Source organism: Cynocephalus volans, chromosome 2 (genome assembly GCF_027409185.1).
Source record: "Cynocephalus volans isolate mCynVol1 chromosome 2, mCynVol1.pri, whole genome shotgun sequence".
NCBI lineage: Eukaryota > Metazoa > Chordata > Mammalia > Dermoptera > Cynocephalidae > Cynocephalus > Cynocephalus volans.
Window position 1 is genome coordinate 56,999,159 of NC_084461.1, and position 15,581 is coordinate 57,014,739.

The window sequence follows — 15,581 nt, forward strand, 5'->3', positions numbered from 1 at the left end:
ATTTCTGTATTGCAGACATGTGTGCTCTGTTATTTTTCAACAGTCCGTAGCTCTCTCACAGCATGGGATTGGGCTTTCGTGATTCCTTAAAACAGTTGTCATGTACAGTCTGTCTGGGTTTGTCTGAAAGAAGCTGTTAACTTCTAATACCTGTGAGCCTGGCTGCAAGCTTCCTTTTAGAGCCTTCCTCTAACTTTGTCACCAGGCTCTTAGAGTTAGTAATGTTGCCTTGCCATTCTGTATACATGTAGAATGCTAGCGATGGTATTCTAAAACGTGAAGATGGGCATCTCTGGTAGAGTTGAGTTTTGTAGCAAAAAAGGTGGTTGATTTGATTAAACCTTGAGCCCCACTGGTATCACCCTGCTGTGAATACCACCATCCTGAAAGATATGCATGTGCTCGATTCAGCTTTCAATTGGAGCCTCACCGGCTGTGAGTCTTCAAGGACTTAGGGTCAAGGCTCTGTGTTGGACTTCTTTCGTGTGAGTAAACACCCATCACTTTTTTTTTTAAGGCTAGAATAGCAGCTCAATATAGGAGTCACTGAACTTCAGCACTCTCTGGTCACAGGTCTGTTGGTTTCTCAAATTATATTTATTTATGCCATTAAGAAGAATGATTTAGCAGCATTGTTGATGTGTCTAGGTACAGTCATTCTTTTGCAGTGGGGACAAGACATCTGAAGTCAGTCACCCATGTGAGTGGGAAGATGAGAGGAACCATGTCTCTGTGTTGTAGCTCAGCTGAAGACGAATAAAAGGAGGCAGTAATTGCCTGTGAGGACAGGAGCAATGACGAGGGAACGGATGTTTAGGAGGGAGCAGTGGGGCATAGAGGAAGAATCTCTTGATGATGATGGATGTGCTATAGGACACTGGCTGCTGAGTCATGGATTCTTCTCACATTCAGCCAGTGACTTACTGTGGTCTTTCCCCTTTCTCCATTTCTAAACTTTGGGGACTCTTTAAAAACTCAGTCCCCCTGACTTGTAAATGATTCTAAGGGCCTAAGTTATTAAGTGTAATTTGCAAAATCAGGTGCTAATGTAGTTTAATGTGGATACCTCCCTCTGGGCAGCAAAAAAGGATTTCCTTATTATTATTATTTTTTCCCTCTGTAAGGTATAGTAGTTTTGGCTAAGCAAGGGAAGGTTTTTTAAATACTGTGATAAAATATACATAACAAAATTTACTATTGTAATCATTTTTAAGTATACAATTTAGTGGCATCAAGTACATTCACATCATTGTGCAATTATCACCACTATCCATTTCTAGGACTTTTTCATCATCCCAAACTGAAAATCTGTACCCATTAAGTAGGAACTCCCGTTTCTCCCTCTCCCCAGTCCCTGGAAACCACTGTTATACTTTCTGCCTCAGTGAATTTGACTATCCCAGGTACATGCTATAAATAGAATCATACAACATCTGTCCTTTTGTTACTGGCTTATTTTATTTAAAATGTTATCTTCAGGGTTCATCCATGCTGTAGCAAGTGTCAGAATTTTATTCCATGTAAAGACTGAATAATATTCCACTGTATGTATATACCACATTTTCTTTATCCATTCATCCATCAATAGATATTTCAGTTGTTTCCACCTTTTGGCTATTGTGAATAATACTGCTATGAACATGGGTGTACAAATACCTACTCGAGCTCCTGATTTCGTTTCCTTTGTGGGTATACCCAGATGTGAGGTTAAGCAAGGGAGATTTTACTAGGCTGTGGGGAAAGTAAAATGGTGTGACTGTCCCTCTTCCCAGTTTAGTTGGGGGTATGAATTTTCTGGGAGCTGCTGTGAGAGCTTCAGCAGATGATCAGGTGAACAGCAGGCTGGTAAGCAAAATCTATAAACCTATATACCTACAAAGATACAGGATGAGAGAATGAGGTTTTCCAGTAGCGCATGTGGCCCCATCTACCTGCTCATGGCATCAGTACAGTGCTAGCTTACCACTGGTCTTTTTGTTCCCAGCCCCTTAGCCTCCGTAGTGTTACCCCCGTTCTCCCTCCCTCCCTTATATGGCTCCTGTACCTCCCCCAAACCCTTGAGAACCATGCATCGGCCACCTCAGCTTCCCTTTGTTCCTGGTTGGTACCTTAGAGGGATGAACAAACTTTTTCAGAGTTCTTATGTATAATTGAGCAAGCACCAGAAGCCATATCAAAATAGTGCTTTGTTTTGTAGTTATTAGGTCTTATTTTCCCTTCGATGTCCTGTTTGTAGTCCAGAAGAAATAACCCAAAGTGTAAGACTGTGGACTGATTACTAAATCTATATTCCACTTCAGGTGATATGGAATTTTTAAAATGGAAGCTTTCAAATCTAGTCAGGTACCATTATTCCCTGATGATAAAGTAGAACTCCAGAGGCTGTATTTAATTCTTTATATGGCCATTCTGCTAAAATTATTGCTGACTTGGTATTTTCCTACTTCAGAGGGATGCTTCCAGCTTTGGAATGCTTTGAAAGCGTGTATCTCATGTTTGAAAGCATGAATTTATGAAGTTCCTGCTTCTTGTTTCTTGGAATTCAGGATGAAACAAAGGAAAATACTCCAAATGAGATCATATGTAGCTTAAATAGAACCAAGGCACAATCTGGGTCTAGGCTCAGTAATCTGTTTATTTTTGTATATAACCATAAAAGGATGCAGTATTACCTACTCTCATTTTGTGAAATAAAGGCTCTGTGGCCAAAACAGTAACAATAACCAGTATAACAAGTCCATTCAAACAACCCTTCTGTGGTTGAAACCTGACAAGTTCTTGTATCAATCTGGCCAACTGATTCCAGCTTTAATACAGACCTCTATTTATTGCTTCTAAATTTCTAGTTATTTCAGTAGAAAATATTTAATATATATTTTAATAAGCATAGTGGAATTTTAGAAACATACTTCCAAAGAGCATAGAGCTTGATCAAAGTTCCATTTGTAACAAGCTCAATTCAGTATTAAAATTGAGCAGCCAGATTGCTAGGCAAGCTCACCTCTCATACAACAAATTGGAAATGGTATTATCCATTAATTTCCACCCTGTGTAGCTGAATAATGCCATGGACAGATGCTACTTTTCTTAAATTGTAGGCAGCAAATGATGCATGAATACAACAGCAACACACTTTTTAAAGGCTCTTGGTAGTCATCAGAAAGTGAATTTATATAAAGTTTGATGTAATCACTACCAACTAGGCTCTATGTTAGTGCCTTCTAATGACTGTCTTAAATCCATCTGTTGTCCTCTTTTCCCTATTAACACTAATGGGGGTCTAGACAGGAATAAAATATCACATGTGTTGTGGTAACAGACCCTCCAATTTGTAACATTCATACATACGATTCCTTAGGATAAGACCTATGCAAGAATAATGACATTTAAAATCTAACCTGGCACAGCATTATAAACATTTCATTGTATATATGTATACATGCTTCCTAACCTATTTTTTCTAGGCTTAACAAAATTTTATTTCTTTCACACTTTATAATCAAATATATGTTGGGTAGTTCTTTGTTTCTTATTTTTCTCAGCTTATATTTATTGAGTGTTCATTCTGTAATATATATCTATTTTAGATTTTACCACAACCTGGTAAGTGTACTCCTGTTTCACATCTGATGAACCTGAGGCTTGGAGAGATTCATGATATAAGTGATAGAATGAGTTTTGAGGTTCAGAATTGGAACTCAGTAGTCTGCCTTCAAAGTCAACCACAACTAGAGCAATTAATGTTTACCATCACTGGCAAGGACCTTTATGTTCTGTTGGGTTTGAAAAGAGTGAAAGATAAGTATATGGGCTAAGGCCGGATCAGTTACTGAACATCAAAGTGTCTTCTTTTGGGTTAGGCTGTGCTCAGGTGACACAGGAATTGAAGGTACACCTTTGGCCTTGTTACCAAGATTGGATTTACACATGAAAGAGCAACAAATAAAATGTATGGAATAGTGTTAAGGACGCTTGTAGAACCCCCACCATTACCAGACCCCTAAGTGATTCCTGACCTGGGCCTTAGGAGCTACCATTTTGAGAGGTGTCCCTGGCTAGTTTACCATGTTGGAACACAGAACACAGTTTTTGATAGGAATCATTAAAAGCAATATTATAAAATTTCATGTACAGAAGTTAATAGAGAATAATACAACCCCATATACCTACCAGTCAGCTTTATCAAAGCTTAATGTTTGCTACATTATTTAGATACATTTTAAAATTTAATATTAAATATATTAAAGCCACAAGTCAAAAATTTAATTCTTCATATAAACTTGTAAGTCGAATTAGCAGACCTTATTATTCCCTGCAAATAATTTTTAAAATATTAAATATTACAGATCCAGCATATTCCTCCCTGCACCCATCCCCCATTTTCTTTGCCAGAGATAACTACAATTCTAAATTTGCTGTTTATCACTTCAATGAAGAAATATTATTTGTTTTAATATTATTCAATGTTATTTATTTCCCTTGTGGCCTAAGAACCCAGTTGCCATGTTTTATTTTGTTACTATTGGGGTGATGGAGGATACAAATCTTAGGATAATGTGAATGGTGATAGCATATGGACTGCTTTCCATATCCTAGGTTGGGTGGCTTAAGTGTATTATCTCCTTTAATCTTATCTGCCAGCTTGTAAGGAATTTATCCCCATTTTAGAGATGGGAATATTGAGGCTTAGAAGTTACATAAGTTGCCTAACTAGTACACATGACTAGTAAGGACTGGGTTTCAGACCTATGTTTGTCTGATTCCAAGCCTGTGGTTTAAATCATCTGTTCCCATCTTTCCAGGTGATTCTCTCTCTATATATACATAATACATATTATTTTCTTAAGAATATAGAATCATCATATCTTAATTTATGACTTGTTTTTTCACCTAAGCATATATGATGAATATTTTTCAGTGGTAGAATTTTGGCTCTGGAATTAGAATCCTGGTTTCCCCACTTATTTAGTTATGTGCCCTTGCCTAGTTATGTAGCCTCTCTGGGCTTTAAAGTGGAGATAATAATACCTACCACATAGGGTTGTTATGATGTTGCAGTGCCTGGCTTATACTAAGGCCTCAGTGTATTTTAGCTACATACTATACTTACAAATTAAATTTAAGAAAATGATCTGTCCAGTGTTATTCCTCTTGTTTAAACTTGATCAAGCATTGTTCAAATAGTATAGTTTAACTCCATTTGAGTCAACAACATTTATTGAACGTTTACAACCTGCCAGGTCCTATGCCAGATACTGGGGATACAGAAATAAATAGACCTAATTCTTTACATCAGGAGGGTTAAAGGGAGATAGTCTAATCATTATTTTCTGCTAAAGGAAAAAAGATTTATTTGTAGAATTCTTCAGTGAACCACAATATTTGGTTTTAAAAGTTTTCCATTATTAAATTAAATTATCCAAGTGTTTTTGTATCTATCCTTAATTTTCCTTAAAATGAAGCATCTAGGGCAGAACAGCCATGAGTAGATTCTCTCCATTATATAAACCTTGACATCACGTAGCTTCCTCTCTCCAAAACATGAACAAAGAAAATACAAAACATAAAATATAGAGCCGGCCCCGTGGCTCACTTAGGAGAGTGCAGCGCTGATAGCAATGAGGCCGGGGGTTCAGATCCTATATAGGGATGGCTGGTGCGCTCACTGGCTGAGCGTGGTGCGGAAGACACCGAGCCAGGGGTTACGATCCCCTTATGGGTCAAACAAAACAAAACAAAACAAAACAAAACCCAGAAACACATAAAATATAAGAAAAGACACAGGAGGGACCAAAAAATAGGTATGTATGGCTTCATATTACTGGAGATTGCTATTATTCAACAAGTGATGTCTTTCAAATAGTGAGAGTTATTTCTCTGTTAAAGGATCTTTTTTTTTTTTTTTCTTTTTTTCTTTTTTTCATATAATGTTAATGCTGCATTCCTAAGTCTATAGTTTTCCTGTCCTCTTCATTAATATCCTGTTTTGGAGCCTAAAGGGAACAGATTTCACAAAGCCCCTCTTTGTCCAGCTTTTAGTTCACATTTCAAAATAAAAGCAAGGAAAAATAAAAATTCTAGACTTTAAATGTAACATTTCCTGCACAGAAATATGTCTGAATGTTTTTGAGGTGGTAATGAGAACCACAGAGGGTAACTGTATTTGAATTTTCAGTGATAGTGTTTGTTTCAATTAATTGATGTTTGCTACATTTATTTGCTTGGAAAAGGTCGTAATCTATTAAGTGGGGTTGTTGGGGAACAGGTGGCAAAAATCACTGTGATCCCATAATGGAAAGAAAGTCTAGAGGAAAATCACTGAAGTGTCGAAAGTGTTTCTTTTCTTGTGTGATCATAGGTAATTTTTTGTTGGTATATATTTGCATTTTCTACTTGTGAATGAAAAGAAACCAAACTCAAGCAAAAAAGATACTTTTCACTTTTACTACTGTTATGGATAAATAGGTAATGTTTACTGAGTGCTTTACTTATAAAATCCTCTAATCCCCTCAACAACTTTACATAGTCAATTCTATCATCTCCATTTTAGAGATGGAGAAACCAAGGCCAAGAGAGGTTGACTGACTTCCTTCGCCGGTGTCATTTGGCTACAGAGCAAGATCTCAGAAGTAGATGTAGTTTTCTCTGGAGTCTGTGTTTTTGTTGTATAATAAGAAAGTAAAAAAGCAATTCTGGCAAAATAAAAAGCCATTTTTTCCTCTGCAGTTAAAATATAAATTTCTGAAAGCACTTGAATTAAAAAAAAAGCATTAGCTCTCTTAACATGGACAGTTGATGAGTGATGCCCCTAGCTTCTGTGCTTTGATGGTGCTGGTAGTTAGTAAGTGTAAACTAGTTAATATAGTGCAATAGTTATTAACCAGTGGGATATGCTTGTAAGGTGCATGCCTGAGGGAAGAACAAAGGACAGATGTTACCTCTGCTACAGGGCCACCAGCTGCCCATGCTTCATGATTCTGGAGAGGAGTGAAGCTGGAGTCCCCCCACACACGGCCCTCGAATGAGATTCTGTGGGTTGCCTGCCGTCTTTTCCTTGTCCCTGTGTGTTTTCTGAGAAGGAAATGTCCCCACTCAGCCTTTCATCATTCAATAAATGTTTACTGAGAACCTATTATGGTCAGTCATTGTGCTACTGTTGGAACAAAGCAGATAAAAAATCAAACATGGTCTCTGCTTCTACTGGGCTTCATCACTATGTGAATATTCATGTCTGTCCTCACTTTCCTGAAATCAAAAAGCCTCATTTCTTGGGTGTTTATACTTGCCTAGTCCAGGTACCAAGGAAGAAACGGTGTGAATTGGTTTAGCCATTTGACTTTTAAAATTATACACATACTTATTTGAGTTCAGTGGTTGATGGAAATTGCTCAGTGAACCTAGACTGACATTGATGTCCTGATTTATGCAAATGGATACCGTTATGGATCCCGAGGACACGGTTGAATGGCCACCTGCACTTCAGAGAGGGAAGCCGGAGAAAGAGGCACCAGCCGCATTTCACCTTGCAAGAATTCCACTGCTTCCTTTTGCTGGTCATGATCTCCACTTTGTAGACTCTTTTTAGTTGATTCCTAGATCACTTTCCATATTAGATTTTTTTCAAAGAACATTTATAAGCACACACGTATACTGCTATGGTGCTGAGAATGCTTTGTGTGTTTATACATATATCCTCAACACATTCCCGTGGACGAGGCAGAAGGGAGAAAACAAAACAAAACACTCATCTTTCCCTCATGATGAAGAGGTTTACTCGTGCTTATGTGGGAAGTCAGGGTCAGAACCTGCCACTGAATCTCCTGACTTAAACATTTTTCTCTGGTCGCTGTTAATAATCCTAATTACTGAGTATGGCAAAAAGTAATATAGAAGGACAGATAGGAAGAGATCCACCACTGCCACGAAACTACTGCCGTCTGCCTGCCACTTACATTGTCTTCTCTGTAACCCCAACAGGGAGGTATCTCCTGCCGAACCCGGCGTCTGGGCAGGCTTGGCCGGCCTCCGCCGAGACCTCCAACCTCGTGCGCATGCGCAGCCAGGCCCTGGGCCAGTCGGCGCCCTCTCTCACGGCCCCCCTGGTAAGTGCCCGCAGGAGGGTCGGGGTTGCTGTAGCTTGCCGCGTCCCCAGGGACTATTTATGTTTATCGAGTTTAACTGGATTTAAAATTAACCACATGTAACCTTGAGCACAGATTTGGCATTATGAAATTTACTTGCTGTCAGTTTGCTAATTTCCACCCTCTCCCCCTCAAATTTGGAGTATTCCTCCCAATTGGGCTCCATCTGCATTCTTCTGCCAAAAGAATTGAAAATGCTTCTAGGCCTTTTTTTGCTTAAAACTTTTTAATCGGAATTAATTTTAAACACGGAAAAGTTGCAAAAATAAGAAAAATACATCGAACACCAGTTTGTTTATCTAGATTGGACTAATTAATATCTTGCCCAATTTGCTTTATCATTTGCTCTGTGTGCGTGTGTGTGTGTGTGAGAGAGAGAGAGAATGAGAATATGTATGTATATGATCATGGTATCTCCCCTGCCAGGTAAGTATAAGAATATGTATGTATATGTATGTGTGTGTACATGTCTTTGAACAAACACATAATTTTTTGGAGTTATTTGAGAGTAAATTGTATCTATACTGTAGCCCTTTGTTATCAGTTATCCACTTGGGTAAATTTATGGCTGTTACAATTCTGTTACCTACTCTGCCTTCTGTATTTCAGTTTTATCAATTGACTCGGTAACATCCTTTATAGCATTTTTTCCTCTTCCAGTGAAGGATCCAGTCTAGGGTCATGCATTGCATTTAACTGTCCATCTTCTTTAGTCTGGAATGTTTCCTTTAATCTGGAACATTTCCACAGTCTTTTGTTGTCTTTTATGACACTGACATTTTTGAAGAATTTTTTTAATGGAATATTTTTTGATGGGATGTTTCTTGTATTTGTCTGCTGCTTCCCCTTGGTGAGATTCAGATTTTTGCATTCCAAGCAAGAATAAGGCTTTGGTGATATTACATCCTCTCAGGGCATGAGGTCTGAAGGCTCATGATGTCCATCTCTTCCCCCTCCCTGTGATGTTAATTTTGATCATCCAGTGAAGTTGTTGACTAATTTTTCTACTACAGTTACCACTTTTTCTCTTGCAGTCTGTGGGGATATACTTACAGGCCGTGCAAACATACTTCTCATCAAAAATTTCCCCTAGATTTAGCGCCCATTGGTGATTCTTGACTGGACCATTCTTTTCTGTGATGATTGAAAATGGTGATTTTTCCAACTCCAGCACTTTCCACATTTACCGGTTGGCACATGGCACAAATATTTATGTATTTTTTTTTATTAGCAGCATGGACCTCTTCTGCATTCCTATTTTTTCCCATATCGTAACCCTTTATTTTTAACCATGATGCTCATTAGATTTTTTTTTTTTTTTTTCCCTAGTGGATTCTCTACTTCTCTACTTTAACTTTTGGCTCAGCTTAGAAGTCTATACAGGTTACTTTTGCATTGGTGGAAGGGTTGTATGGTATAGAAGTAGATTTTAAACATCTTTTATTGATGAAGATGCAAATAATATATAAATTAGTGTGTTATGCTGTCTTATAATTTTATGCATTGACGATAAATTGTGTTGGGTATTTGGGAAACACAGAATAACGCACAGAGATTCGATTAAGGTCTAGCCTCTCGTCCTGGTTTTGCCATTAAGTAGCTGTATAAACTTGGGTAAGTCACTTAGTTTCTCATATTTTATCATCTCATGTGCAACTGCAAGATGAAAAGAAGTATTAACCAACCAGTCTATGAAATTCCTTTTAAATCTGGAATTTCCTGATTCTACATTTAGAATTATTAAGATCCTGAATGTGTGGAATAATTATCTCTAAAGAAGTTTGGTTTGGGATATTTTGTGATTTCAAAATTGACTGTTATCCTTAAAACCAAAATTCATCTTTTTCCTCTCATGAAAATATGGGAACTTATTTTTAAAGATACATTTAAGGTGATGGTAGATAGCATTTTCCTCTATCCCATCCCACGTTCAAAGTGACTTTTTCTCTTTGGGGAGTTTTATTAAAAGCTTATTTTACTCTAAGCATTTACTTTTTAAAGAAAGAGGAAAATACATCACAACTTGTGATTATTTTTTTGACGGAAGTGCTTTTTCAGCTATTTTCAGTTATTATTCTTAACACTTATATAGTAATCCTATATGTTTATTGCCAAGTAATCATTTTGATTAAAACAACACTTTCATGAAGTAATTTATGTTATTACCTAATACTGGTAGTAACATACTCAGATTCAGAAACTGATTTATTCATCGATAAAATGCATGTTAGGTGATCTAAGATATTTGGGAATAGGATACAAAAATAAGGAGAACTATGAACAGAAAACATGAGAAGAGTACCGAATCTGTCAGGTGATATTCTTATCAAAGAATCACTTAAATTATTAGCTTATCTACCTGCAGGTTTTTAATGTTTATATTGTTTGCTTCAGATCAAAACTGGAGAAAATGTGGAAATACCACGTCGAGTAAACTTAAAATAGCTCCTGGCATATCACAAGTCTCAAATGTTAGCAAGATTACTGCTTCTAATGTTATTGTCATATCATGGCTAAGTTTGGGCATAGTAGCCAGAATGTGATTAGCCACTTACTACTATATAGTGAAGGTTTAAAATTTAACCCTGATCATATCTCTCCCTTCATTAGTTCCTAATGTAGCCTATGGAAAACTGTTTGTCTCCCACCTCCTGTTGTATTAGGAGCAGCAGCAGCCGGAGGCACACAGCCAGCCAGAGCACCATCTTGATCTTATTGTGCTGTGATGTGCCAGATTTCTATGCCATATCACTTCTTTCAATATGTCACTCAAGTACACGCTAATAACTTTTCCTGCTTTTGGTACCCTGTGTAGGACTATTCATCTAAAGGCATATTAAAGTTAATCTGTTTCACGTTTCTGCCATCTTTGGATTGGATGATATCTAAATTATCTCAGCTGATTACAACAAACAGCATACATCTTTTAGAACTTTTTCTTTTTTCTTCTTTTTTTGCTTTGTCTTTTCCTTGTCTTCCAAACAAGCTGATGTTTGTGGAGGTGCATTGTACAATGGAACATGCCTTATTCTGGATCCTCTCCTCCTGGCCTCTGTCCCTACACACTGCTCCTGTCTTAGAGCTGTAAGTCATCCTTCCCCTGACTCCTCTTAGCAATTATCATGGCTCATGTTTGTTCTTGTTCTTTACGTCTGTGCCTGATATTGCCCAGCGAGACTGCAAGCTCTTTGAGGGCAGAATTCTGTTTTGATTTGATTTGCTACTCCTCACTGCTGTTATCACAGTGCCTTGCATGTAGAAGACATTCAATAAATGATGTTGAAGGAATGAGTAATTATTCATGGGAAGGTGACAGGCTCTGTTAGTTGCACGGTGAGAGCGATGATGGCATTCTGCATGCTGTAATGGGTAGCCTGATAGGACCATCCATCTAAAACCTCTATGGTTTTTCTTTTCCATGTGCATCTTCCAGCTGTGATTAGCTTTAAAGCCCATGTAATAGGCCAAATCCCATTTGTTTCCACATCAGCTGCTCAAAGAAATACATTGACAAAATTGTGATGAGATTATTAGTGTCCACATTCTAGGAAATTTCATTCATCTGCATTTAAGCAGTCATGTAGTCACATTGCTTTAAATATTTTGTTGATTCATTGAATAACTAAGTTGAAGTGATATGAGTGTTCAAGTGTGAAAGAATTAGAAAAATAAGGAATCTAAGTGGTTTGTGTCCAAATGATAGCTTTACACTTGATATAACAGAATTCCATGCTCAACTGCAACGTCATACATTTCAGAAATGTAGAGACCCTGAACCTGAGGGGTATTAATATGTTAGTAAGATATAAATGAAGGCCGTGTGGTTTGGTGGGTATGAATTTTAGTAAATGTATGACCTATAGTGATTTAAATGCCATAGGCAAGCTTGAAGGTAATGCTAACTACTTTCTAAAGGAGGAGATTAATTCCTAGCCCGAAGTATCTAGTTTTCCTTGGCAATGCTAAATGTAGTTGTATTCCCTCTCCCAGACACATTGGGCATTTCAGATAAATGGCATGTTGCCAATTCATCCTAAGTGGCCTGGTAGCTGGCAGAATACATGCTCAGCCAGTGTCTGCCTGCTGGGACACCAGCCAGGAGTGCTGATGAAGTGTCAGATGTATACTTCATATACATTAATCTGAAGAGGGGAAAACTCATTTTCCCATTTGCTTCTTCCATCTATTTGTCCCTCCACACACATGGGTACTTTATCAAAGAAGTCATAGTCGTCAAAAGCAGGGAGATTTATACAGATACTGCTTTCTGGCAAGAAAGATGGAAATTTCAGGAGGCAAAAGCAGGACCAGTGGTAACTTACTTCTTTGTAGGAAAATAAGGTTGTAAGCCTTGATGACTGAAGTTTAGATATGGCATATGTGGCCATCATAAGAAGTGTTCACTACTTTTATACTTTGGAGTAATGGATGGCAGAAGCACCATGAAAATTTGTTTCCTGTATTTTTCTCCAATTTTCTGTTTGATGTGAATCATGTGCCTCATCTGTTTTGTTTGTGCGAAGGTCCCGTTCACATTCTTTTTACTGAGGTCTTCCTTGACCATCCTGTTTGAAACTGTTCCCTATATTGCTTGCCACACATCCTACCTTTTCATTCATTTTTCTCCGTAGCTTTATTACAGTATACCACATCATTTCCTTACTTTATTTATATATCTCTTACTATTCTAATGTAAGTTTAATGAGGGTGGAGACATTTTTTTCTGTTTTCTCAGCTATTTCTCCAGTGCCTAGAATACTGCCTGGCACATAGTAGGTGCTCAATGAACTTGTTGAATGCATAAATGTATATATTTCCTTTCTGTGCATTTTCATTGCTCTAGAACTGTCTCCTGTATATATTTTATTTTTTATCTGTGTCAAATTTATTTTGGTTTGTATTGTGTAGCCTAACCAAGAGGCTATTCTTCAAGCCAGCCAGAAGTTCACTTGGAAAATTAGAATGAGGGGGAAAAGCAGAGTGGTTAAGAGCATGGACTGCTCTAGATCAACTCAAAGTTCTACCATTTATTAGCTTCAGTTAGGACTAACTGTGTGAGCCTCAGTTTCTTCATCTGTGAAACAGGACTAATGTTTATATTAACTTCATTAGGTTATTGTGAGGATTAAAAAAAGTGAACTCTTGTGTGGTATTCTGCACAGTGCCTGTCACTCAAGAAATGCTGTCAGCATTGCTCCTGGGATTGGTAGGAAAATGTTTCTTGGAGGTTGTGAGCTAGGTTTACCTTGGATAGTACAATCAAAAGGGAGAAAACAAGCACTTCTCCCTCAAATCCTTTGAGTTGAGGTAGTATTTTAACCTTTTTGTCCTTACCTTGCCTGACGGAGGATTAGCTTGTTATTTCTTTCTTCCTCATCTTCACTCAAAATTTATCAAATGAACAAACCAGAAGATATCTTCCTAGAATACTTAACTTTTTGGAAGGGGCAGGGTACTTTCAAATACCGTTTTTCAACTTTTAAATATTAAGTGAAGTGATATAATTTTATGTTTTTTTCTCTGGCTATATTTGACATCATATCCATGTGCTTTAATGGAAAAATTATGTTTCATGATGTACTATAAATATTAAAACAAACTGTTTAAGTTGTAATATATTCTAAGAGCCTTGATGAATATTCATCTTTTCCATTTGCAAAAATGTATTACGAGGAGTCAGGAAAAATTCACCGAATGTATGCAAAAGTGTATTTTTCCTTTTTAATTCATTCAGAATGTAGAGATATAATGTCAGCATTTATTTAGGGTGCAGACTTTATTTGCAGTCATTTATTATTATATCAATACTTCATTAGCCTTTTATAGCTTAAAACAAAAACCTGATCTGAAGTCCAATTAGTTAACTCTGAGAGAGTATCTGTTAAATATTGATGTAGGAACAATTCGAATGTCCTTGGATAAATTACTTAACAAAAGTTGTGGAATATATCTATGAATTAGCATTTCTCCATAGGTATTATGACTCAATTTAAAGGCTGCATAATATTCCAATGTATGGATTTATTATAATTTACTAAATGGTTTACTCTTTTAGGTTCTTGCCAAGATTTTCCTATGGCAAATAGTGGTGATAATTAGACTATTAATAAGTCCTTGTTCTCTTCTAATTATTTCTTAGGGTAATTCTTAGAGTGAGATTATTGGGGCAAAGGATACAAGCATTGTAGAGGTTCCCCCATAGCTTTTGCTAAATTGTTTCTAGGAGTGCTATACAAATTTATATTTCTGTATATTGAGAAAGCACACCTCGCTGCACTCTGGCCAGCACTCAATATTATCTTCTTAAAAAGAAACTTTGCTGGTTTGTTTGGTGAAAATAATTACCCTTTTAAATTTATGCTTTAGTGATGTTGATATGGTTATTAGACAGGTTTAACTCTTACACCAAAGCCAGCAGATAAAGCAAATACAAAATTAGGGATATCTATGCTTCCTCCCATAACATCTCTCTTCTGTTCCCTAAATCAGCTTACCATCCCAACTGTTTTATCTTGGGATACAGGAACTGCTGAGTGTGATTACAGTGTGTGTAGCTGAAGGCATTATTCCACAGTTCAGAATTTTTTTCATCTGGAAAGTAGTAATCTCAATTGTGAAATAGTGCCTTCAGCTGTGGACATTATAATCAGAGTCTCAGGAGTGCTTGTATTCTAGGAGTAATACATCTCATAGTTATTACCCTCTGAGCTAGATTCTGTTTATAGTGAAGGGATGAATTTTCATAACTCAGTGCTGAAATAGCAATGGAGAGCCCTGAGCAGATTATTATAGGTCAGGCCTAATCCATGAAGATAAATCTCATTACAAGCTCACCTGGGCCCATCCACAGAGTAGCTGGTTTAACATGAGTCTGTAAATCAAAGATCAGCTTAAAAAGGACTGTAAAACCCTCGCTATAATCCAAGTACTGCCTCTGTGAAAAGATGCTCTAAATGTGTGCATCTTTACTCTAAACATGCTTGGGAGCAGACGACACATGAAGGGCATTGTGATTCAGTCTGTGAACGAATGAATGAATGAACTATGTATTTTGGGGAGAGAATTTTTCCTAAAAGGAAATTCCACCCAGAGCAGTCACTTAAAACTTCCCATGTCTTATTTTTTTCTTCTTTTTATTTTGCAAAGATTAAAAAATATTTATTTAATATTTATGTATGCATTGTCCTTCTTGGGAAGGACGGGGCACCTGCTGGAGAAGCTGTCCATGTGGGTGTGTCTGGACAGCCCAGTAAAGTGTGGACTTCTTGTTATCAAAGGTGTTTGAGAGTCGCTGAGGTGAATGGTGCCCATACATGTTGCACGGGGTTTAAAGAATAGTAATACATGCCCTCTTTCAATTGCTTACTATCACAGAGGGGAGCAAAACAAATGCAAATAGCAATATACTGTATGTATTATACTATATGTGTACATATTATA

General features: G+C 37.2%; 1 protein-coding gene across 1 annotated transcript in view; it reads left to right on the forward strand.

The window, feature by feature from the left end:
- LOC134370502 (microtubule-associated serine/threonine-protein kinase 4-like) overlaps positions 1–15,581 on the forward strand; it is a 287,590-nt gene that overhangs the window by 177,543 nt on the left and 94,466 nt on the right. The window contains exon 3 of the mRNA XM_063087598.1: positions 7,978–8,102. Coding sequence (XP_062943668.1) covers positions 7,978–8,102 — 125 coding nt within the window. The remainder of the gene's footprint in view (positions 1–7,977; positions 8,103–15,581) is intronic.